The sequence below is a fragment of the Juglans microcarpa x Juglans regia genome, chromosome 2D (assembly GCF_004785595.1).
Source record: "Juglans microcarpa x Juglans regia isolate MS1-56 chromosome 2D, Jm3101_v1.0, whole genome shotgun sequence".
NCBI lineage: Eukaryota > Viridiplantae > Streptophyta > Magnoliopsida > Fagales > Juglandaceae > Juglans > Juglans microcarpa x Juglans regia.
The window spans coordinates 16203684-16230768 of NC_054596.1; the positions used below are offsets into that span (position 1 = coordinate 16203684).

The window sequence follows — 27085 nt, forward strand, 5'->3', positions numbered from 1 at the left end:
CTGAATTCTCATCGTTTTCAGAATTATTACTCGTAGACTTAGACAGTTGTTGCTCCAATAATTTTATTAAATCTTTTTTACCAAGTCTGTTGAGGATATTATCTTTAGCAGACTTAGAAGATTTCTTTAAAGATGAGCTGGTGGCTTTTCCTCTTGATGAAGCAGTTGGTGAATTAGGGGCCCGAACTATCAGGGGGTATTCGGGGACTGGTGAACCAGTTTTGATTGCTGGAAATTCCTTCTTGTCTTGCAAATCAGGAGCAACTTGAGGGAAATCTTTAATCATCTAGTTGATCACTTTTTCAGTATATCCAAACCTATCCCACCATTTTGTGAAATAAGCTTGGTCAATTATATCAGCATTTTTCTCATAAGTCCATTTAAAAATCCACGGTAGTTTGTAGTTCTTGCAAAAATGGAGCTCATAAGGAAATATCTGTGAATGCCGGTTCAGTTTTGTACCAGCAACTTGTTGATAAAATGTAAAAGCTCTGGCGAGCTGCTCAGGAAGATTTTGTGGAATTAATTCGAATTGGTCCCACCATTGGAGAAACCAGTGGGGGAAAGTTCCTTTGAATCTTGTATCAAAATTGATGAATCATGAATGGCTCATATCAGGTACCTGAAAGAACATGAAACGTCTCCAGACAGTTATGTAATCAAAATAATTATAACTCAGTGCAGAGTCTGAGAGTCTTTTGGGAGTCCATGGGTTTGTTCCCCATTGGTCTTCTGTCATGACTCGGAGGATATAAGCACTGTGGTAAATTAATTTAGTGGAATCATTCTTATCATAAATGGGTTTTATGACAAGAGAGTTGGTGAGAATCAAGATACTGGAATAGTACTGGAGAGTTTTGGAGGAATCTTCAAGTATCCAGTGAAAATTATGGGGTAAATAGGAAGAGGCTATTTTGAACGGATCTGTTAAATTAGAACGGTTAGGTTCTATATGAAATAGATGAGTAAGAAATGGCTTCTTCAAATATTCAGATTTTCCTTTTGGGAGGAAAAACTGAGGAGTTATCAAAGTAGGACTTTTTGATGCAATTGCTTTCGCATATGGATCAAAAGGTGTAGAAACCGTAGACGCGAAGGTCGCCGATTGCACAATTTTACCAAGAGGTGTGAACCTATTGGCAATATCCAGTGCTGTTGAGGAGGCACTGGGCACAATGGAAGATCCAGACTCATTCTTGATGAGTTTTATACTGGGTATTGGAGGTGGGGGGTTCACTCTTTGTTTCTCTTTTCCTTTCTTCTTGCTTACGCTCATGGTTGGGTATCTGCAAGAACTCTCTGGTAAGAAAATCAGGGATAAAATTATCAATGCCTTTGATGTATTCAATATTAAAATCAAAAACACTTAAAATACCTTGTCATCGTGCAAAAATATGTTTTGATGCAATGTTTTCAACATCTTTTTCTAAAACAAACTTAGCACTCATGCAATCAATACGAAGTAAAAATTTCTTGTTTAACAAATCAGATTGAAATTTAGAAATACATAGTACTATAGATAAAATTTTTTGTTTAATAGTACTATATTTCTCTTGTGCAGGATTCCAGGTTCCAGAATGGAAACGAACAATTTGTTCAGAAAAATCTGGTGAAACAGATTGTTTCAGAATGCTACCATAACCAATGTTTGAGGCATCTGTTTCAACAATTTTAAATGAATTGGAAGTGGGGATACTAAGGCACAGAAGAGTCTTGACATGTGCTTTGATTTTCCTCACGATTTTAGTATAGATTTCTGTCCAAGGGGGAGGATTAGAAAGAAGTCGTTTGAACAAGGGACGACATTGTTTCCTCATATCCTTGTAGAAATCAGCAACATAATTAAGAGATCCTAAAAATCTCTGTAATTGATTTTTGTCAAGAATGACATCAGGGAATTTGTCGGCAAAATCAATGGCTCTTTGGATAGGCCTGATTTTCCTTTCAGAAATATCATAACCAAGGAATCTGATCTTGGTTTGAAATAGTTTGATCTTTTTCACAGAGACGACAAGATCATTGAGTCTAATGATGTCTAGAAACAAATTCAAGTGTTTCCAGTGTTCATCAATAGATTTCGAAAAAACAAGGACATCATCTATATAGACGATGGTAAAAGCAGAGAACGAGTTGAAAACGTCGTTCATGATATGTTGGAACTCACTAGGAGCATTTTTGAGACTGAATGGCATTACATTCCATTCGAAATGACCGAAGGGGGTTACAAAGGCTGTCTTGTACCGGTCTGACTCGGCTATCTGGATTTGCCAAAACTCAGATTTGATGTCAAATTTGGAAAAGACTATAACATCACTCAACCTATGAATTAAGTCATTTTTGTTGGGAATAGGGTACCTAATCCACTGCAAGACTTTATTCAAAGGTTTGTAATTAATGACTAGACGAGGGGTGCCTCTTTCTAGTCAGCATTTTTTCGGACATAAAAGGCTGGACAAGACCAAGGGGACTTGCTATCTCTAATTATGCCTTTTTTCAAAAGATCTGCAATTTCCTTTTTGCAGAATTCTAAAGTCTGACTAATCATCTGAATTAGTCTGGCTTTAGTGGGGATAGTGTTTTCATCCAAATTTTTTATATAGGGAAGAGAAACGATGTGTTTCTTCCTATGCCAAAAAGCATTTGGTAAATCAGAACAAACATAAAAAATAAGACGCTTGTTAAAATTATCAATTTTTGAAATTAAAATTGACGAAGATAATTGTTCAGAAATCTTTTTGTATCTGATTTCCTGCTGAAGGAAATTCAGATGTTTTTGTTTTACAAAATGTAAAGATTTCAAACTTTTATCTTGATCAATCTCTTGTCGAGATGCAAATTTGAATTTGACCTTTTGACTAAAAGGGTCGGTAGTAATACCATATTTTTCAGTCAAAAAAAGATATAAAGCAGAAATAAATGGAATGCCTAAAATCACTTTATCAGACATGTTTTTAATTAACACAGAAGGGATTTTAAAGCAAACATTATTTTGACAAACATGAGCGTTGTTAAGTTCATATGTGATCTTCATCTGAGATCCATTTACAGAAAATAATCTTTCAGATGATTTTTCAAAATATTTACTAGGAATGAGTCCTTCCTGAACGCAATTCAGGTCTGATCCGGAATTAATCATAGCAACAACAGAAAATTGAAAATCATGGGCAACCACGATGGTAACTCTTGAAAACCATTTTAGAGGAATGATATGATGGATTAAACAAATCTGGTTATCAGCAACTAACTCATGTTGGCTTGAACCATAATCATTTGTTTGCTCATTGTCAGAAGAAATATCCTGATCAAGTTGTTTATCGATTTTAAACACTAAAAATTCTTATTTTAGAATTTCATTTTTAGACTTAAGGTTGTTTACCTCAGATCTGAGTTGAACGATTTCTTTTTTAACAAGATTTATTTCGTGTTGTAAATCATTTGTAGAAATTTCCTTGGATTTTTTCTTTTGAAATCTTTCCAAGGTTTCTTGAAAACTAATCCTTTGCTTAGAAGACTCTGGTTCTTGATGAGCCATAGTCTTTCTTAATTTAAGAAGATATTCTTCCTTAAGCTCAGGATTTGTTATTTGAAAAATCAAGGTTAGCAATAGGTTTTCTTGTTCTTCAGATTTGGACAAGACATGGATTGTCTTACCATTTGTCTGGCAACAAGTATCATTACAATTGCTATATATATATATAATATATATATATATATATAACGTGAGATACGGATCGAGGTAAGCAAAAGTGAGTGGATATATGATCCGACAGTGAGGACCTCCATCGACTTTTGTAATCGTGGAGACATCTTAATATTTAATTTTATGGAGCATATATAGAGTCTCATTGGTAATATTTATTAATGTACGTGTAGCTTTTCGATCCTATCAATATTAGAACGTATATTGGAAATTAACAATATAAATAATAATATTTATTATAAGGAGAATGGAGAAGCTGTATAAGAAGATTAAGCCGCGTTTAGATGTTGAACTGAGTTGAATTGAATTGAGTTGAGTTGAGATGATAAAATATTATTAAAATATTATTTTTTAAATATTTTTATTATTTTAAGATTTAAAAAAATTAAATTATTTATTATATTTTATATTAAAATTTAAAAATATTATAATGATGAATTGATATAAATCGGTATAAGTTGAAAAATCAAACCAAATATAAGATAAGGGCTTGTAATTAAAAGTTAATGTATGTGGCCTATTAAAACCCTAGCATATATAGGCAAGGTACGTGGCTTGCTTTATTGCTTTGTACGTAATTTTCTTCTTAGGTGCGTGATTGGGGTCAAATCATGTCCCTACCTACCTAGCTAGCTATAAGTCCCATTTTTTTTTTTGAAAATTTTTATCATTTTTACTAGTTAGAGAGAAAACTCATACTATTTTATATAATTTGTATTAAAAATAATATTTATAGTTGTGAGTATATAAATATCATATAATTATTTAAAAAAAATAAATATGAGATTTATATAAATTTTTTTTTAATAATAGATCATAATTTTTTTTAAAATAATTATACAATATTTACGTACTCTACAACTATATATAATATGTATTATTTTATAAATCGAATTAATATCTTAATCAACTAACTAATTAACTGCCGTGCCTTTCATGATATGCCAAACTCGTAAGGGCAAGCTTCTACCTTTTCTTTTTTTACAAATTGCCAAAAACAGAAGAATGAAATAAAAAAAAAAAAAAAACGAAAAATTGAAGGAATGGGGAATTAGAAAGGTGGCAGATATGCATTAAGCATGGAGAAAGTGAACGAATCAGAAAATACGTATCTTTCCGTACGTACATTTTCTCAATATATACTTATTCTTTTGTTATTTAGATTGCGTTTGGATGTTGAATTGAAATGATAAAATATTGTTAAAATATTATTTTTTAATATTATTATTATTTTAAAATTTTAAAAAATTAAATTTTTTATTATCTTTATTATTAAAATTTAAAAAATTATAATAATGAGTTGAGATGAATTAAAATAAATTTAAGATCTAAAATCACCTTAGTAATCAAATGAAACTGCTCTGTTTGGGCTGGGCTGCCATGCTCACCGTGGGGTTGAGCTCCCATGTTTTAACCTATACCTTTTTAAAAGTGAGTTTGTGAAAGTGTCATGAAAGTGTTATTATTCATGCCCATGTACACAAACGCATGGGTCCCAAACTTAGCAAACACTCTCATCTGACTCAGGTCCAATCATCAAAAACTCCAACACTGATCTACCAAAATCCACTCAGGTTCCAAAAGGAAAACAGAGACCATAACGAGGGTTCGTTTTGTTTAATTTAATTTTATTGGGCATTGTTCGTGGACCATTCAACCCTCTACTACGAGCGGCCATCCAATGATGTTTATTTCTGCTTTAAAAAATAATTCTTTTAAAAAAAATAAAATAAAAGCTCTTTTATTGCGTTTGATTTGAGAAACATAGAGAGACAGAACAGGAAGCAGGGATTTTTACATACTGGGGGAAAAAAAATGAGTAGTGGGGTTTCGGCTTCAGCTTCAGCTTCCCAACCCACGTTTTCTTCTTCATCGTCTATACCACAAACTACCCATCATTACTATGCCTCCAATTCACTCTTTCCTCGTGCTCTATCTTCCTCAAATCTCAAGACCAGAGGTCTCAGATTTTCTGTAGCGAAAGAATCTCATAGAATCAGAATATGTTGCAATAGCAGCACCCGACCCGGGGGTTCTGGCTCTGGTACAATATCCTTTGCTTCTTCAATTTTTTTTTTTGGAAAAAATTAACGGTAAAAAATAAAAATGGCTATTAGTAGGTTGCTTTGGTGTGGTGAAATAAGTTAAAAGTAGTGAGTTGTTAAACCATCTGGAGGGGTTTCTTACGAAACTGTTAAGGGAGTTGTTTCTGTGATTGAGGATATGAGACAACTTGATATTTCATGTGTGTTCGATAATTATATGGTAATTGCTCTTTGATTTCAAGGATGGGATACATTACTCTGTATTCCAATTCCTAAACTTTAAGAGGTTGGTTCATTACTGCTTTCCATCTTAGATTTATTCCTTTTTCTGTATTTATCATCTGCTCACTTTGTTGTGTAATACAATGTTTTGAATACCGTACCGGTCAAGGCACTGGAACGAAATATTTCAGTACCGGTACCGTTTCGGGATAGCGTTTCGGGATAACGTTTCGGGATAGTCGATCTATAAATAAATTATATATATAAATATATATAAAAATTATATTCTAAAATAATAGTCTATATATAAATAAATTTTTATACAAATACATATATATATAAATTATAAATAGTCTAGTCTGAATTAAGGGTTAAAAAATAAGTTTGTAGTTTGAAAAAATGAAAAAAAAAAAAAAAAAACACAGGCCGAAATATCGGCCGGTACCGCGAGAGTGAGTGAATTCCAGCGGGAAGAATATTTTATTGCCAAAAAATAATTTGGCCACGGATTTGGGTTGGCTAGATTTGACCAGCTAAAATCATGGTGGTTGAAATTACTGTACACTTGCCTAGTTTGATGTAGATGTCTTTTAAGTAAACTAGCTAAAGTTTGGCCAAAATTTGACTATGCCTAATTCACTACTAGTGCTTTGTTAGCTTTGAGTAACCCGAAAGCTTAGCTTCGTATGGAGTTTGTAAATCTTGTACTTTGTGAATGATGAACTTTTAAATTTATAGACAAGCAGAGGCGGAGGGAAAGAAATTTGTAGAATTAATAAGCTGGGATGTCATTCAAGGAAGTGGATCTACAGGAGGGGGGAGGGGGAAGGATAGTAGTATAAACCTTGCAACTTCACCCATGTGGCCAGCTGTTTTGTTTTCATGAATCATGATGCAAGAAGGTTTTTTGCTTTTAGCTACCCTGGATTTAATGCCTCAGCAAATACGTTGGTGATGTTTTTGGCTTTAGATGAGTCACTTCCCTGGAAGAGAGGATGTGATAAATACGGAAACTTAAATTAATTGGAAGAATTTTTCTTTGCTCAAAAATGATTTGACTGTTTATATAACATTTCTAGTGCACGGTAATTTTTTTCTTCTGTTCTCTTGCAAACAAGTGAGTTACTGAATCCTGCAGGTGATAGTGACAGCAGGAGTGTTTTGGATGCATTTTTCTTGGGAAAAGCTCTAGCAGAAGCCCTAAATGAACGAATTGAGTCTACAGTGGGAGAGATTTTGGGTGCAATTAGTCGTCTGCAAGCCGAGCAACAAAAGCAAGTGCAGGATTTCCAGGTAGTGTGCAATTCAAGTTATGCCATAGATTCATTGCTTATTTTAAGCTACATTCTATCTTCTTTTATGTTGTTTGCTTTATAACCCTTAGGGGTTGGCTCAAGTGGTAAAGGTCTTGGGCTTGGGGGTATGCTCCCCCTTGGTCTAAGGTTCAAATCCCCTTGGTTGCAAACAATCTCTAAGGTCTATTGGACTGGGGGATTTTCCCCTTAAATTACCCGAGGTGCATTTGCGGGAAACTCCTTGCTGAGGGCCTGTGCACTCCCCGAGATTAGTTGGGACGATGTTCCTGGACACCCGGTGCCAATAAAAAAAAAAATATATATTAGTTTGCTTTATTATAGTTCAAATCTCTTGGGAAATCACATATAGCTTGTTTTCTATTGTGGACAAGTAAAAGTATGTAGTAATTAAAAAGCCGTTGTATATTTCGGAGAAGAAAGCTAACACTTTACCAGGTATTATTATTCTATTGGAAAAAGAAGGAAAAATAATTACACCTATCCCTTGGACGAACTTGAATAGCAAGGTGACCATAATAGTGGTTTTTGGCAAGGAACCGTATCTATAGCTTGGAAACAGCATGTAGAAGTGATGAAAGAATCCATTTTTAACCATCATGATGAAATTAGTTGTTATTGACATTCTTGTGCTACAGAAATGGATTTTGATTTCTGTGTTTTATGGGGGCTCTATTTTAAATCTATTAATCTGATATTATAACTCGCCAAGATGAGAAACTTTTTCCCCTCTTAGATTGATTGAGACTCAAAATGATCTTGGGGTTTAGAATTGCGAATTTGATTGCATTTATCAATCCCCTGCAGAAAGTCCGTCACAAATGTAGAACAACCAACCTTGATAAATTTGTCACTCGAGTTTCTGTTAGGAATGTTGTAATCAGTCGACTTTGTATGCCAGTCCACTTCAAACTAAAACCATTTATTTTTGAAGTTATGTAATTGGATTCTGAATGAGCAACAATAGCTATACGTGTGAAAAATACCTTAATCACTGCTCAAGAACTCCATTTTACCATATGCCTATCATTTATTTGAAAAATCCTCAGGGTTAAAGAAATCTTTGTTGGTCAATGAGAATCGTGAAGATCAACCATTTATTTGAAACAACTTCTTAAGGGCACTTTTTTTATTAGTTTTGAATAAGAAGCATAGCACCTATCCCTCAATGTTTGAAATGGCCTATTTATTCGTTTATTATTGGCAGGACGAGGTGTTGGAAAGAGCCAAAAGAGCCAAGGAGAAAGCAGCAAGGGAGGCCATGGAGGCACAAGGCCTCATTACATCGAAGTCTACTACAATAGATATAGCCCCAGCCACAGATTCAATTAGTCCAGTTACTTCACCACCGGGTCTGAATACCCCGACAGCCGAGTCGGATCCTGGTGCTTCTGATGAGGTAGAACCTGCTTTAGGGGTGTCGAATGATGATGATGTTTTATGAGTGCGTCTAATGAGTGCGTCTCTAGCTGGAATATGGTATAATGAATTTTTCCTTCTGATTTAGGCCATCTTGTTAATAAACTTGTCACCTGTCCAATGCACGGGAATAGTTAAATTTATCAAATAAAAAATATTATGTGTAACTAAATTAGTTATATACGATGTATTATTTATTATACAAAAAATAGAACTTAAAAAAATAAATTTTAGTACATTAATCTTCAAAATTCATTCAGTTCCTTGATCTTCTCTTTCTTTAATTTCTTTTGGTTCTATGTTAGTGATGTAAAACTTTGAAAACCTCACTAAAATGTAGGTTTTAGTACATTGATCTCCAAAATTTTATTGAGCATCTTCATCTTCTCTCTATAACTTCTTTGCATTCAATATCACTGATGTGAAACTCTAAAATCCTTGCTTGGGTCATCAAGAATCATAGCTTAGGGTGGCAGTTTTTACATTCTAAATCTCTATGGGCAGAGTATTTTAGGGCCAAATATAACAATGGTAAACATCCTTCTCTCATTAAGCAATCAAAACAAGATTCAAGTCTTTGGAAATCTATAATATCCCTCTTTCCTAAGGTGTTGGATGATACTAAATAATTAGTTAGAGAAGTTAATGCCTCCTTTTGGTTTGATGATTGGAGGGGCACGGGCTGGCTTGCAAATGAAGTGGAAGATACTACAATTCCAAATTTGAGACTATGTGAAGTGGTGAAGGATGATGAATGGGATTTACAGAAGCTGCAATTTCTGTTAGGAGCAGGCAAAGCAAATGAAATAGCTTCTCAAAAGTTAACTTTGAAACAAGGGAAGGGATATTCCGATTTGGGCAGCTTCAAAATCTGGGGTATTCTCTGTTAAATCAGCCTGGCAGCTGATGAGAGGGCATGTCCCAGGTGTAGAGTGGTGTAAATGGGTATGGACCTATGGTATAAACACTTGCCCATCAAAGTTTCTGTATTTACGTGGAAAGGCATTAATAAGGCCCTTCCTTTCGATCTAAGACTGCAACAAGTTCTAGATTCATTTAGCCTCAAGATGTGACTGCTGTTCCAAACCACAAGCTGAATCTCTGGATCATGTTCTCAGCTTAGGAGAGATGTCATGTCGAGTTTGGAATTTTTTTGGTGTTAACCTTAGTTTTGAGACTCTACCAGGACATACTTGGTGGACTCGTGGTTCCATAAAGCTAAGCAGACTTCCCAACTGGGCATACTCACTGGAATCTTACCCTCCATTATAAGCTGGCAACTATGGGTGCGTAGGTGCCAGGCCAGGATGGAGGAGGAGTGGTGAGAAATGAGCATGGGAATATAGAGCATTGTCTGTGGTATTTGAGAGAGTTATGTGAACAGTTTGAAGAACTAAAAAGTAGAAGAGAGGTCAATCAAGTTGCCGATAGCTTGGCAAAATCAGGATCTCAATGAGAGTTTCGTATTTTTTATAATTTGAATGAGTTACCACAAATGGTGAGGGGTGTTTTGGCAGAAGACAAAGCTGGTATGCCTTAAATGAGGTCATATTCATTTTTGTAATAAGGCTTGGTACAACGGTGCAATAGTGGAAGTTTGTAACCACGGTTTTCCTATACTTATATTAAAAAAAAAAAAAAAAAAAAAAAACTTCTAAAATTTAACAATTTATATGACTCCATTGAGTGCAAAACTCTAAACTTTTTGGTTGAGAAGATTTACCTAATCACATAGATTATTTAATTTATACTAATAAAGCATTTGTATCTATGTATTTTAATTAGAAATGTGTGACAGATTAATTTAATTTCGGATAAAGATAATTTATACCTTTTTTTTTCTTTGTTTGGAGGAAAATGATATCTTTAATTATTCCTTGCTTGAGTCTTTGTGAGCTGGCTGGAATCTTATGCTGCAAAGGTAACAACTAATATTAAACCTAGGTTAAAGTTGACGTCGCCCCAAACTCTCACCTTATGCGCGATATCGTGAAAACAACAACAAATTAAATTGGACACTTCGTACGCAGATGCCAACTCATCAACAACGGCATCATAAAAATATTGAAAGAAAAAAAAAATAAATAAATAAATATATATATATTATATTTTTTACACATCGAATTAATGACACTGTTTAATCTTCCATTATTAAAAACTGATAAACATGAGTATCTTTAAATTTGATTCTGACAATTAATAAAAAAGGTAAATTATTCATATATTCATAGTGTTTAAGTCTTGTGTACTCATTTTAAGAAAAATGGCAAATATACGATTTATATGAAAAAATTCACTTTTAATAAGAGATTTTATATTTTTTTTTAATGAGAAATTTTATTTGCAGTCTTCACTTGGGGATTGTATGTGCAGACCCTTTATTAAATGAGAAAAAATATCATTTTAGGAAGGATATTTTTGTAATTTTAAAGATAAAATTGCCTAGACTTGTATTTCAATTCTCAAATAAAGACTATACGTAGTATTGCTGTTTTTCAAAATAAGTAGCGGGTCTTGCACATCCTAGACTATCTATCTAGTATTACTTATAAAAAAAGGTATGAAGCATATATGACATGATATAATTTTGATTATCAGATCATAATAAAAGGCTCACTATAATTTGTTGATAGTTTAATTTCTTTAAGAGTGTATCAGTGTTGATGGCTTCTTGGCAATATTTAAAATCGGTACATAGACGTTAGATTAGACATAAAGACATGATTTTAGTTGTTAAATGCGAGGGAATGGACAAAGTTCAGCCTCGACTAGGTACTACAATCTTGTCCTACCTGGCTGCCAATCTGGCACCAGTTTCAGAAATCATGTGCTAGTCGTCTTACGATTGGAAAGGCTGTAAAAACAAGAACATAAGTACATGCAGAACATGTTTTATGTTTTGAATTTCTTTTATTTTATATTTTAGAAAAAGAATATCATTATCTCATTCTATATGACATCGCACGACAATGTTAATGGCCCTTAATTTTTATTTTTAGAAAAAGTTAATCTAACCAGTAAAATGAGATAATGCTAAGATAGTGACTAATTTGGATATCGAGAATATTTGAGGTATTTTCATAATTATTTATTATTATTTATTTATTATTTATTATTATTTAATATTTTATTATTATTTTTTTACTATTATTTACAGAATACTTAAAAATATTTTACTACCTAAAGGCAACCTAATTATAAGTTCTTAACATTCTCTTTTAAACAAGGTACGTGTCCTTTTAATTTATAATTTTTGTGGAAACTACAATATTTAATACTCTGAATTATAGACATTTTTCCAACCTACCTATCTTTGAAAAATAATTGTTGCTGGAAATTCCATGATCCTCGAAATGCAATATGATTGGTAGAATATCACTGTCACGCTCGTTACATTCTCGTGTAAATCTAAGCTTCACGTGAACATCCATTGGATGATTGACTTGTCAACCTTACAATGTTTTCTGAAAAATTAAATAAAAAAACCAACACACACCTAATACAATATATTTTTATAATAATTCAGCAAAAAGGCTGGAAAAAAAATAAGAAAAAAGCTACTTTCATTCAGGACGCGTACACCCCACGTACCAATTCTACCTCAGCTTTAATTAAAGAGTGCGTTTAATTAAACGGTGTGTTTTCAAATGTAAAAATCTTTCAGAAATCGAGTTCCATCCAGTTCACCAGTATTTTAGAAATCGAACTCCACCTGAGAAAATCTTCACCAGTTCATCTCATCTTCAGGATTGAACTCGCATCAAAACACCCGAGACAATCTATCAAAGTTCCTGCAGAATATTTTTTTCTTCCCACAACAATGTATCAGCTACTCAAGATTCACTCGAAACCCAACACAAATTTAGACTCTCAAAACTCAGTAACTCGAAAAAAAAAGGGGGACTAAAACCCAAATGAGATTTCTCTTAGAATTGTCAAAACCCAGTGATAAAAACTAGCCAGGACTCGTGGGTGATGAATGAATGAGCTTTATATAGATTCTAGAAGTAGAAAAAGAATAAGTAATAGGAAAGAGGAAGAGAAAGTTAGACTTGTTCTTCGGGTTGAGGAATAAGGTAGGCAAAGATGGGAGAGTTTTCAAAGAAGGAAACCAAAAGAATCCTTCACCTCAGAGTCAAAGACTTGACTTTTTTTGGAATGAGATGAATGGAAGCCAAGGGGAAAAAGAAAGAAAAAGAGGGAAAGCACACGACGGCGATGAAACGCGACGGTGGATGAGGAAAAAGCAAAATGGTCGCTTTCCTCGCGCCGTTACGTGTCTTCTCGGCACTTTCCCTCATGACGAGTTCGACGGCACGAAGACGAGATGGTTGATGCAAAATAGGGATGAGTTTGGCAAGGAATGAAGATGATTTCTTAAGATTTCTGAGATGAAAACATAGATGAGTTTGGCGCATAATAAATTTATGAAATCGTGTTTTTTTTAATTATTAAAATAATAATATAAAAGTGACCGCAACAGGTACCCAATGCCGAGTACCTGTAGCAGAATTGAAAAAATAAATGGATGGTACCCACGTTATACTGGCCCCCCAAAGCTTTTTGAATTTTACAAATATGGAAAATGACCCTCTCAAAAAATTTATAATCTTCATATCTCTCTAAATTTTTTTAAAATTTTAATATACCTAGAAATATCTCTCTCTAATTTTTTTTTTAGTTTTAAAATTTTGTTTAATTTCTATATATTATCTATTTTTAAAGATCTGGTCTCTTAAAAATTAAAATTAAAACTAAATTTATGAGAAATAATAAACTTATTAATATGAATCCCAAAATTTTTTGTTATACAATATCGAGCTTCTTAGCATGGAATCCAAAGTGAAAATACAAGAAAAATTATCTAAGGTTAATTATCTATATGAAAAATAGTTTGTAGTTATGTTTTTATGATTTTTCAATCTCTTTTTAATTTACATAAGAGAAATGATGTTTCAAGTCCTAGGATGTGTAAGCCTCGATCACTCCTTTTGAAAAAAGTAGGTAAATCTAAGATCCACATGAAAAAAATAATTTTTTAATAGTAGATCCTATTTTTTTCAAAAGAAGTGCGTAGAGCTTGCACACCCTAAGACTATATCTAGCATTACTCGTTACATAAATGTGTCACACAGTAAAAAAAGTTGGCTCTCCTTCACACAATTTCTGATTCTGTCACTGTGGTCAAGGATGGGCCCCTCAAAAGAGAGGAGTTTTTGGTTTACTCCAAATCATCTTGATTAAGATGTAATAACAAGAAGAGTAATGTTATATACAGTTGCGGAGTGCACAAACGCCACGCAATCGTTTTAAAAAAGAGCAAGATTTACTATTAAAAAATTAGTTTTTTTATGTGAGTTTCAATTTACTCGCTTTTTTTTAAAGAAATTGTATGGCACTTATGCATTCTATGACTGCAAATATCATTTTTGAGAATGCATTTTGTCTAGAAGTTGTTGGTGTAGGCATAGTGATAAAAAGCAGCTTATTCCTATATGGTTTGAGGAAAGAGAGGTCATGAACATGAGAATCATAACCATCATCCATGCCCACCAACATTGAAACGGGCAAAAATTTCCGAACTAGAAACATTGAAAATGGTCGGGTATTTTCTGTCGGATCGGAAAATTGGATCGGTCAGGGCCACAATTTTTTGTACAGCCCTGACCATCATCCCTAACCACCAACTTAGTATCACCATTTCATAATTCATATTACTGTTAGTAAAATTAAGGTCAGGTTATGACTTAAATACGAGTGGAGCCCAAAATGGATCATATGCATAAAATCTCAATTGCATAGAAATTAGAATGCTATCATTTTTTCATAAAAAATGATAAACATATATCACTTTTCACGATACTTTACATAACAATATTTTAAAAGGAGAAACATTTTTATAAAAATATCATTATTTTACTATATGTATTATGAAATATATTATAAAATATATTGTATGAGTATCATTACTGGATACGCAATATTAGGCTCATTCATCCCTCTCTCCCATCTAATTGTCTTATATATCCAAGGCTACGTTGATACAGATTATTCAGAAATATTACAATCTCATATACTGCAGCATTTCATTGCTATGGTGAAAATGTTAGGCTAATAAGAACGTCTAATAATTTTTTTGCAGAGAACAAGGGAGCTGGATTATTGTGACAATCCCAACTTTTCATTCTCTCTCTCTCTCTCTCTCTATATATATATATATATATATATTTTACATTTCTAACTGTTTAATGCTTGAGCTTAAAAATTTTGAAATGATGGTAAGTTTTTCCTGCGTGGTAACACAATTGTTTTTAAGTATTTATAGATATTTTCAGATATTTCTTAAAAGGATTGCTACATACATAAAGGAATTATACAAAAACAATCATACAAACTGACGTGGTTTCATTTGATTCGCTAGATTTACTTTATAATTAAAGTAATTTTATAATCTGACAAATTATATCAAGCAATATTAGTCTGTTGGATTGCTTTTGTGGCTAAAGATATTCTCAGATATTTCTTAAACATCACTTAAATATAAAACACTTTCAATTTTAATTTTTTAATTTTTTCATCTAATTATTAAGAAAAACGCTTGTTGCAAGCACATGGTGCAAACAACGTACAAACGTGACTGACGTGGAGACACTTGATGAGAGAGAGACCGAGCTTATGAGAGAGATGAGAGAGAGTTGAGGAGAGAGAGATCGAGCTGCTGGAGCTGATGAAAGGGAGAGACCGAGTTTATGAGAGAGAGAGCTGATGAGAGAGAAAGAAATCATTTTAAATCTGACGTGACATGGACGACTGCACACTGGTTGTATCTACCGACTGTATATAGAAGAACTGAATCATTAATACTTTCTCAAACTCTCAAACAAAACACAAAAAATAATACTATTTTTTCAAATTTTCAAATAAAAATAATATTAAAAATTTATATTCAAATAATTTTTTTAACTTTATAATATTTTTATTCAACTTTTATATCTATCATTTCTCAAAATCTAATAAAATATCTTAATTCATACTATTTCACTATTATTTATATATATATATGTAATTAACCATAATTATAATACGGGGGAAAAAAAAATACACGAGTAGCATTTTAAGCTTGCTTATTCATAAAGCAACGAAGTGTTACGTCCAAATACTTTCAATAGAAAAGGAAAGGATTTCCCCATTTATAATTAAATTAAATTAATGATCATTTTTTAGAATAAAAACACAAAGAAGTCGATAAAGACTGTTACTGTTGATAGTGTATATATCAACGAGAAAGTGCGTGGCATTTCAGTAATTTCACCTCCAATTACAGGATTGGCTAAACTAATTTGAAAAGAAACAAAACCACGCTACCATCTCTATTCTCTGCCTTCAGGAAAAAGCAAAAACCATCTCTCTCTCTCTCGATCGATTTCGACAATAAAACCATTGATTCTTCTACTCTACCTCGCTCTCCCTCTCTCTCTTTCTCTTTTCTTTCCTAGGATTAGGGTTGAGGTTATCGATTCCATGGGGCAGCAATCGTTGATCTACAGCTTCGTCGCGCGAGGGACGGTGATCCTAGCCGAATACACGGAATTCAGCGGCAACTTCACCAGCATAGCCTCCCAGTGCCTCCAGAAACTCCCCGCTTCCAACAACAGGTTCACCTACAACTGCGACGGACACACTTTCAATTACCTCGTCGACAACGGCTTCAGTATTTCCCCTCTCTTATCCCTCATTTCGATTCCTTTCCCTCCGATCTCCTACGCATTCATCTCCTTGTTTCATTTCTCTGTGGTTTCCTCTATGTGCAGACATATATATATATATAGTTTTTTTTTTTATTTAGAATTCTTTCGTGATCTCTGCGTTTCATTTGTGTGACAGACGTGGAATCTGTTTATGCTAGCTTCTGTTTTAGAGTAAGTGCGGCTGTCATTATCGTAAAATGGGGAATTTAACACTTACTCTTGGTGCTGTTTCGTTGCCGCTAGAGCTTATCAATTTTAAACTGGCCATTTCGATATCTCCAAAATGAAACTGTTCATTCGGAGTTTCTGAATGGACAAGTTTTCAGCATTAAGGCTACCAGAACAATTAGGAGAACAACTTCCCCTGTAGATCGACTTTTAAAGTACTTTTTTTAAATAGGTATTCTTTTCCTTTCAATTCATTTCTACTAAAATCGTTTAGAAAACCTGGGGTATCCTATCATGTGAACTTCTTGAATCTCAAACATTGCCATACCGGTATTTTTCACTTTTAAGATGTTATAAATATCGAGGCGGTGTACTTGGGCTATGCTTACCTTTATCATTAAACTCTTTGTTTACCAATTAAAAGATAAATAAATAGAAGAGGTGGTAAATGCTGATTTGGTGAAAATCGTAAATGCTCATAGAACGGAATCCAATCCTTCTATCTTGAAAATAATGGTTGATGCTTTATGAATTCTAAGCGTTAGGAAGATAGTAATAATTCTAAAGGATATTGATCCTTCAAAACAAATTTGGAGACTAGAACAATAAAACGGTTTCTACTTAAGTGATGCACATACACAAGTAATAAAGTCGTGCTATTGGTGTCATTATTCTTTAGAATCCAGTGACCTTTATTGGTCAATGGACAATTTGAGAGTAGGAATATAGTGGGTTGAAGTCAAATTCAGTGCTCCTTTGCATTATAATCTTTGTTTGAGACATGAAGTTTATGACAAAAAACCCATATAAATCAATATCCTCATAAATCCAGTGCATAAAAATTCCTGAGTTTGCACCTGAGTTTGGTTGCAAATTAGATGCGTGTTATAATAACATTCTATGTTTGGTACCTTTTAAGGAGGTAAATAGACAGAGTCCTCCTGCCCTATTTCTGTCCTTGATTGTGAACCTTTTAATTGTTAGTGATGCTATTCATGCGAAGACATCCCCCCCACCTCTCTCTCCATCTCTCCATACGTTCATATTATATTTGTTTTTGCTTCTTAGTGAATGCTGGTGACTTGGTAAATTCTGAATTCATCTGAATGAGGAAGTGAAATAAAAATTAATACTTGGCTGGGGAGTGTTTCTTTAATATGTACTACTATATAGTTTCTAAATGTTATGTATATATATAAATATATGTATGTATATTAATATACATATGTTTCAAGGGTTTGTAAGTTTGTTACTTTCAGAACATGTAGGTTAGCATAACTTTAAAATCATGTATCCTCACCCACCCACCCACCAGGAGAGGGAAAGAGAAATATCTGCCTTGCAGGCATGTTTGCAAGAAGGGTTCGTAGTTTCACACAACCCCACCCCCCCCCCCCCCCCCAAATCTTTTCTTACAAGTCTTCTTTTGCTTTCAATTGGCTAAATACTTGTGCCAGCTAAGAAAAATCTCAGATTTACAAAAAAAAAAAAAAAAAAAAAGAAACAAAGAAAGAAAGAAAAGTATATGTAACAATTGAAAAAGAGAAGACAGAAGAGACTTGATACTTGAATCTTAAGGAATCAGCTATGTAGTAATATCTCATTCTGTAATGTTTTCCTTTGAGGTAATGTTTTGGTGTTCAAAATAATTATTTCCCTTTTATCTCACTTCTGGACTTTAATTGTAGCCACAATAATTTTATTGGAGCTAACCTCATCTTTTGAATATTGCAGCTTACTGTGTGGTTGCAGTTGAGGCTGTTGGGAGACAAATTCCAATTGCCTTCCTCGAGCGAATCAAGGAGGATTTTACCCAAAGATATGGTGGGGGAAAGGCTGCAACTGCAGTTGCCAGTAGCCTCAACAAGGAGTTTGGGTAATCAAGTCTTCTTGTTCTCCATTCCTTTTTTCCCTTTAAATTATATCACATATGTACTGTAAAATAGGATGTTCACTTTAGATGTCATAAATTACTTTAATGCCTAATGATATAGGCCCAAATTGAAGGAGCAGATGCAGTATTGTGTAGATCACCCGGAGGAGATCAGCAAGCTGGCCAAAGTGAAAGCTCAGGTCTCAGAAGTTAAAGGAGTTATGATGGAAAATATTGAGAAGGTAAGGCAGGGTTGCTTTCTCTTCCTTTTGCCAGTTGCAAAGGTTATATGGTCTATGTCATTTTATTAACCAAGTTTCTTTATAGGTTCTTGATCGTGGAGAAAAGATCGAGCTTCTGGTGGATAAAACAGAGAACCTTCGTTCTCAGGTCAGCAACTGTGTATCATCATTTCTTCTCCCCCTTTTTTCTTGTTTTTAACCACCCTATCTTGGAATGATGGTAGTATGTGAAAAGATATACTGGAAACGACTTATCAAGAGGCTTAATTTCTAGTTTACAACGGTTCACGAACATATAATTAATGGAAAGAGCAATCCAAGTTAAGATGTCTTTGATAATGGGTATTGATCTTCTTTTGTTTTAATCTGTATATCAATGCCTTATCTATAACTGCAACAATCATTCCTGTAGTTTTGCGTTGTTAACTTTCTGTTCAGTCTCTGTATCTAAACATAAATACTTCCTTTTTTCCCACAACTTTTTTTTTTTTTTTTTTGGCTTGGGAGACAGAAACTCTCCAAAAGGGGACTTTAATTTCTGTAACGTCAGGATCTATTAATATTGAATTGACTTGATTTTTCTCCCATTTACTTCAGTTGTAATATGATTGTTGATCTATGTGGTTTTTGCAGGCACAGGATTTCAGGCAGCAAGGAACCAAGATGAGGAGAAAGATGTGGTTGCAGAACATGAAGATAAAGCTGATAGTTCTTGGTATCCTGATTGCCTTGATTCTAATCATTGTTCTCGCCGTCTGTGGTGGTTTCAATTGTGGTCACAAGTGAATTGGTGCTCTACGATTTGATTAATGCTGGTTTACCTATGGTTTTGTTTTTGGTTACATGGTCCACCTTCTGCTGTATGTTGTACGATGATGCCTGTATAGTTTGTATCCCCGAGTTTTTTTCAAGCAAGTCTGTCGCATGTCGTGTGTTAAGCTTGTTGCAGGTCATTCATGTGTTACATTACATATCTGGTTGAGGAGTATCATTTTTTAGTATTGAGGTTGAAGCAATGAAATGGAGTCAACCACTGCGTTGCATTTGATGATTGTTTCAAATGGCACTTGGAGCTTATGATCTTTGCATATATATACTGAGACTATTTATTCTCATATTTCCTTTAAAAAGAGGATAAACATTACCAAGCTCTAAAGTTGTTGATAACTCTCTTTTCCACTTCAAACATTATTTTCACATATTTTTCTGAACACCAGTCGAAAATATGAGTGATCTCTACTTTTGCTTAGCAAGTTGAATTTTAGCTTTATTCTTGGTCTACATCTGATAACATGAAGCGCACCCAATTAATACACATCATAGCTTATACGGCATAATGCTCAAATATGCAAGTGGTACGGCTGGGCTGTATTTATGATGTTGGTACCCTAGTTCTTTAAGAGTAATGATATACGTATAACTCTTTTTACGACCATGTTGTAAAATGAGAGTATTCAGGTAAAACGATGTTACTTTTATGAGTTATGTTACACAAATGCTTATAATTCAAAACATAGTTATATAAAAAGGTTGTAAAAAGAGTTGTCTCTCATTTTCCATATTTGCATAAACAACCCCTATAAAGCATGAATCAACTTTTAGAACAAGTATTCATGCCTTACATAAATTAGATCACAATATTCCCAAGTCCTTCTGTCAAAGCAACAATTAGTTTGATATGCCTTTGCCTGCAAACACCTAAATTGGGTTTCAAACTAATTAAACACACTTAGAAACCATAAAACAATAGCATGCATTCTTCTCCTTTTCTCTCTTACATATCTTTGCATAACACCGGATCTGCATATTTGAATGTTGGAACTTCTTTTTATTTTATTAGTAGAACAGCCCAAATAAACCCAAACCAAATTAAGCAGCTTGGTTTAGCAAACAACTCCTCTATTTAGACTAACATACAGATCGAGCCTTAATACTTTCTTTTGGCCCATTACTTACAACTTAACCTTATTCTATTCTACCCCCAAAGTACTATACTTTCTTCTCTCACACCCCCGGCCCCACCTTATATGAACAAAACAACCCCCCCCCTAAAAAAATAACCAAAGGAAATATTTTAACAAGCCAATTGATCTCTAAATGAAGAAATCTCTTCAAAGATGGGTAGTCTCTTTGATCTAAATGGGCCCCATTCATTCATCAACTGCTCAAGCCCCTTGACAAAATCATCATCAAGGCCCACTATTTTCTCTGATGAATCCAGTGAAGACTGCCTGGATTTTAGCTCTATTATCAATTCCTCGCCACGTTTCCTTGACTTGCAATCTGCAGAACCCGGAAGTCCACCTTGTAATACATCTTGAATCACAGCATATGCTTCATCATATCGAGCCTGTTTGATCAGGCATAGGCTCAGATTCAAGGCTTTGTTTGCATCTGGATCGATCATCTGGGCTTTCTGGTACACTACCTCTGCCATCATAAAATTCGATTTCTGCATGTAGGCCCAACCCAAATTTCCCTGTGAACACTAACTGGTTAATGATGGCCCAAACTAAAGTGATTAGATTTTTTTTTTTTAAATTAGTAAAATACCATCTCATATTCTATTGCGTTGACGTGCATGAGATTAGCCATCAAATTTTGAGATTGTTATTTGAAAAAAATAAGAACTAATCAAATGGTTGATAGACAATGCCAATGCCATGAGCAAAATGAGAGTGCAATATATAGTACATAAAATGATCAGAGTGGCTAGAGCCTGATGGCATGTGATCCAGTTCTCCAAATAGAAAACCTGGTTCGAAACCTCCCATCCGAGTCATAAAAAAAATGATCAGAGTGTATTATCTCATGTTCTGTTGCATTAATGTAACATTATCCATCAAATTTTAAATTTGTTATATAGAAAAATAAGAACTAATTTAATGATTGATGGACAATGACATTAGTATAATGCGAGGGAAGTAGAATACGAGAGTGTAATATATAACATTAACTTTAAAAAAAATCACCTCAGATATAAATACATAAGATTTGACTGAAATTTTGGTGAGAGTATTAAATAGGCATGGCTATGAAATTCTGTATGAAGATGTCGAGCACATGAACCATATACTACTACTTGATGTCTCTAACCTTATTGTCTCTTATTGGATCATGTCTTTCAGTACCATTATGTTGGAAGCTATACTACTGCACAAATGGTTTAGTCCGAAAATTAACAATTTTCTTTATATTATTATTTCATGATGTCGATCTAATTATCGAGATGCTCATACAGAACTAGCAGCCTGAGAAAATGAAAGTGATCAGGCCGTCAATGAAGGTATGATCTTGAAATTAACAAGAAATTAATAGACCCATACCAATAATCTTGAAGTTTCTTGTTTAACGGAAACTTGGAATTTCTTGCCATGAGAGCGTGCAGTCTTCGTTGGTCTTCCATTGAAGGCCTCTCCTTGATAGATCAATCTTAGCTTCCGCTTTAGCAGATCGATCTGCTCCTCTATTTTCCCACATTTCTGCATTAATCAGTGGAAACCGATGATCACTGATCATTCTAATAAAATAATTAGGGATAGCATCATATATATATATATATATATATATATATATATATATATATAGATAGATACCTTGTATAGGTCGATGAGAACGTTATCAAGGGATTCCTGGGCCTGTTTGGAGCAACGGCCTCTGAAAGACTTGATGGCTTCAACCGCTTCTTCAGTTCTGTCAAGTTGCTTCATCACCACTGCCATGTCCTTTAGGGCACTGTCGACTCTATCTCCTGCATTTATCGCTTTCCAAAACAATACTATGGCTGCTTCTGGATCTTTTTCAACCAGCTGCAAATTACGCATGCCAATTGATGTAACTAAAATAACCAATTAAATTAATTAATTAATTAATGTTGTTTTTATTAAGTGTATGACACAAACCATGACCAGAAGACATAAATTTCTCTTTTCAAATTAAAACTTGGTGAAGTTCTAGGTTTAGCATACATATTATCGATTAAGGGACACTTGTAGATAAAAACACTCATCCACCCTATAAAAGGAGAAACTTAATGTGAGTTATGATCAATTGATCCAGCTCTTGCCAAAACCTCCATGCTCCTGCAATTCGCCAAGTGGGAATGGGCTTCATCAATGCTTGCTTCAACCTAGCCCTCTACAAAGTACTACTCACTCTCTCTCACCGCTTTCTAGTCCTCTAGGGAGGCTTGTTAGGAATGATAAGAGGAAAAAAAAAAAAGTAGAATCAAACACACGACACAAGATTTACGTAGTTCATTAATGTGCCTACGTCCACGAAGTTGCAGAGAATTTTATTTCAGATGATAACCAAAAACAGTACGGCGACAGTACAAGGGTATAATACAATATACGAGTAAACCCTAATCAATGAATCAGGTCAATCAAGAGCTAAAAGCAGGCCCAAGCCTCATTGAAAATCCACCAAAAAGCCGCAATGGATCATTGTCGAATTGGGTCATAAACCGAGCCGCTACAAACAAAACCAGGCTCTACACAAAAAGGCCAACAAGACTCGGCAGTAGAAGACTCACAACATTCCATTTCTTGAATTGTTACGACAACCGCCTTAATGGCGACCCTTTCTTTGCTCTTTGGCAAATAAAACATGAGATAACTTGTTGGCACAATTCCTACTTCTTCTTTTTACCTTATAGTTGATGATTCAGGGTGTTTGTTGGGGTTTCTATCCCCACTGTTCATATCATGGCTAATCATTTAAATAAAATAGTTATCTAGCCCAAGAAAAGTGTCACCTAATGCAAATTTACCTACATAACATGCCAATAATATGAATGAAAGGAGATGCTATATTAACTTCTTGAAGTTCGCTTATTTGACCAATCATAAGCATAAAATGATGTGAAAGAAGTAAGTGTATACAAATGCAGGAGCCGGATTCATAACCAATTAGTTGTTTGTAGTCCAACAAACCATATCACATGAAAGGAACATCAACATAGACAAGCTACAATTTCTTTTTTTGAGAGGACAAGCTAGAATTTCTAAGAACTATAAGTATTGCTTAAAGGCATTTACCGGTGTGTGGCACTCAAGTTAGACACCCCACCATTGCCACAAACTAGACCGATGGGCTCCGACAACTCCTCTAAGGGCATTCCGGCTTCGGTCCCCCTCTAACGATCGGGATTTCTCAGGATCCTTTTGGTTTTGTCGATGCAGGCGGTTTTGCTCAGGTAAGATAGTTGTAGATCTCCGCCACCGCCACAAACAAGATCGACGGGCTTCGGCGACTCCTCTAAGGGCACTCTAGCATCGGTCCTCCCTCTAGCAACCAAGATTTTCTCGAGAAACCACTCATTTGGTTTCGTCAGCATAGATCTAGTGTAGTCTAGCAACAAACCTACATCAGATATGCATTTTATTCCCGTATAACATTTTTTTCTCCTTGAGATGACGAAGTGAGATGATCCTGGGTGATGATCCTGTGATTTCGGATTAGAGAATGACGACGTGTGACACTAAATCTTCTCATATGGAAGGTGAGAGGTGGTTGAAGGTGCAATCAAGAACTTTTATTTTTACAAAAGAGGGAGGAAATAACTTTCGCATCTTTGAACGTAGTAAAAGGATGGCTAAGTTCATGTGTCTATGTGGGACGACAACTTCATGGGTTGCTAAGGGGATAGAGGATTGTTTAGAACTCCTCTATCATGATGGAATCTTTAGGGAGCTAAGGATGGGCAAATGAGTACTCATCATTCAACATCATATTAACGCTGCAAGGGCCAATTTTTTGCAACTCTCAGAATTCCGAAATGGAATGAGTAAAGGTTTGTTGGTGATCCTTGAAGGAGCAAGTGACATTGAATGGAAAGGTTTTTTGCATTCCATTTGAAGTGTCACTAGGTCCAAAACCTCTATTCTGAAGCATGCAAACAGATGAGAGTTTGTTGATGGAAAGACAGTGAGAAGGCCTCGGTCAAAGGTGCCTCGTACGCCTCGGTGTTGAGGTCACCAACATGTATTCCGGTCGAGAATAGCTCCGTAAAGGAAGGAAAGGGTAAGGCACTTGTAGGAGACAGACTGTCAGGTGACACTGGGAGAAGTGGAGGGAAAGCATGCTCCTCATGTGTTGCATGGTGGAATAGGTGCCTCTGTCGGGTGTTTGAGGGTGGGAGAAGTGAAGGGGGTCTTGTGGGCTGTCAGAACTCAATTGACGGGAGTTATAGAGAATGTGAGAGATCTTATGATTAACGTAGATGAGGGCTGGATCTGGTCACAGGTTTGGGTAGTGGGTCAAAAACTGACGAAGGGGGGCGGGGGGTAGATCCTACGAGTTTGAAGATCTCAAGTTCTTCAGCAAAGGGCATTGACGTCGTCACAAATAGGGTTGTCGGACGTCGGCATCACTGTTCACGCCGATGTCACTCAGGACATCAGCAACTTGCCGTCTGATTGCCCTCAGTCACTAGGGGCAAATGGGGTTGGTACCTTTTTCCAGGGTTCACTTTTAGTTGAAGATGAGGGTCCTTCTAAGGTTTTGAGTACTTTGGAAGAAGTAAACGAGTCTCTTTCAGAAGATGAAAATGGGGTAACAGAAGGTAGTGCTTTCCTTACCTATTTTATGCCTCCTAAGGGAGCAGTAGGGTCTGACAAACTAGCACAGAAAGGGTAGTCGGGGGGTGGAGCACCTACAAGCATTGTTCTCATTGATGGAACTACAACACCTATGCTAGAGGTGAAGGAACCGTTAATGGTGACAACAACAATATAGTTGTTGAGAAGGTTTGGGATTTGAATGCAGAATATGGTGGGGAGAATATTATGGATTTGTTATTGGTGCCTTGTGATGATGAATGTTTAGGGTTGGGAGTGCAATTGGCGATTGTGTCTGGGGATAATGTTGTTCCCTTAATTTCTTTTCCTTTGATAAACAATATAGCGGGTTCACCATCGGATTGGGTTCTGCATAAGATTAATAAGATTCAACATTGTGTGAAAATTTCATATGAAGGATGTGAAGACCAATTTAAAGCACTACTCACTACGATTGAGGTGGGCCACTCACTTGAAACCAAATCAAGATTTAAGAAAAGCAGGGAGTTCAAGCGTCTTTCTTAGGCAATTAACTACGATGCTAAGGGAGGTGATTTAAGTCGAGGGAAGACTAAAGGACCCTATTATGAAGTTGTCCTTGTAGAGGGAGTTTCGGGTGGAGTATTAGTCCTATGGAAAACAAGGGGTTGAGGTTGGGTAGGTGTGTTCTATTCCCATTTGGACTTGGTGTATTTTGGATAGATTTCTAATTTTTGCAGGCTTATTGGCCGTTAGGGGCTCTCTAGTATGGATTAAGTGCTTTTTTGTATATGTCCAGTGTACTTGATTATTCTTATTGTTATTACTATATATAATATTTTTACTTAAAAAAAAAAAAGTATTGCTTCTATAAGAAAGAATACAATAATTTTATTCCCTTGCAACTTCTGGTGTCTAGTTTAATGGATCTAAAAGGTTATTTTTTCTGTTAGTGTAAAAAGTTTGAGAGTACAATTGTCATGAAAAATACGATCACCTAAAAGACAAAGTTGTTAAGTTGTCAATTAAAAAACAGTATTCTAAGAAGCTTAAAACCGAAAGAAGTTCATCAATTTTGTGTTCTACAGTAGAACAATGAACATTAAAGAAAATGAAAACAATGGATCTGATTCTCATGTTAGAAATCTGAGGATTATTTAACACGAAGATGAAAAACAATAAGCTGATGATGTCGACAATTCTACTCTGTTTGCAAAATTGTGTGCAATCTGTAATATATATGCACTTGCCATGCCGAGCAATGAGATCTTTCTATATGTTCTGGAAAAGTTTGGGAAAGGTCGGCAACTGTTCATGAAGCCAATTTTTGCTTTATTACTTGTATAATGAAGTTAACACGAAAGAGAGAAACAACGTGCAATCGACCAAATGAGCCATCAGAAATAATTCCAATTCCAACAATGAGTGCAGTTTTAAGATTTCTCTTCAAGTAAACTTAAAATACAAAGCAAATCTCAAAGAAAGAGCCAAAAAAAAAAAAAAAAACATGGGTTTCGATGGAAGACAGAAATGAAGTTGGGATCTTAGAAGTACATACCTGAGCATGTTTAGCTTTAACATAAGGACTATCGCCACAAGGAACCTTGTGTATAATATGATACAAGTCTTTCTCTTTTTTCCCTTTGGAGCTCATCTTCTTCGAGCATCCTTCCATTTTTCTGTGCTATTATCTCTGTTTTCCTTTCTCAGACACGAATTATAAAAGAGAGAGAAATGAAAGCTGGTCTTACTCCCTAGAGAGAGAGAGAGAGAGAGAGAGTGGGGAAGCCAACATGTAGATGAAATAATAGTGTAG

At 34.9% G+C, this 27085-nt stretch overlaps 3 protein-coding genes across 3 annotated transcripts; 2 read left to right on the forward strand and 1 right to left on the reverse strand.

Moving 5' to 3' along the window:
• Nucleotides 1-5437: 5437 nt before the first annotated feature.
• Nucleotides 5438-8943, forward strand: LOC121248563 (uncharacterized protein At4g13200, chloroplastic-like). The gene is made up of 3 exons (XM_041147058.1): nt 5438-5744; nt 7106-7260; nt 8488-8943. The coding sequence occupies exons 1-3, from the start codon at nt 5516-5518 to the stop codon at nt 8722-8724; spliced, it is 621 nt and encodes a 206-aa protein (XP_041002992.1). The 5' UTR covers nt 5438-5515; the 3' UTR covers nt 8725-8943.
• A 7119-nt stretch (nt 8944-16062) lies between these two features.
• Nucleotides 16063-19776, forward strand: LOC121248564 (vesicle-associated membrane protein 722-like). The gene is made up of 5 exons (XM_041147059.1): nt 16063-16410; nt 18350-18491; nt 18610-18730; nt 18816-18878; nt 19364-19776. The coding sequence occupies exons 1-5, from the start codon at nt 16221-16223 to the stop codon at nt 19514-19516; spliced, it is 669 nt and encodes a 222-aa protein (XP_041002993.1). The 5' UTR covers nt 16063-16220; the 3' UTR covers nt 19517-19776.
• A 767-nt stretch (nt 19777-20543) lies between these two features.
• Nucleotides 20544-27064, reverse strand: LOC121248566 (protein SULFUR DEFICIENCY-INDUCED 1-like). Its single transcript, XM_041147060.1, has 4 exons — nt 26828-27064; nt 22327-22539; nt 22057-22212; nt 20544-21209 (listed from the first exon to the last, which is right to left on the reverse strand). Exons 1-4 carry the CDS (start codon nt 26942-26944, stop codon nt 20805-20807), a joined length of 891 nt encoding a protein of 296 aa, XP_041002994.1. The 5' UTR covers nt 26945-27064; the 3' UTR covers nt 20544-20804.
• Nucleotides 27065-27085: the final 21 nt, after the last annotated feature.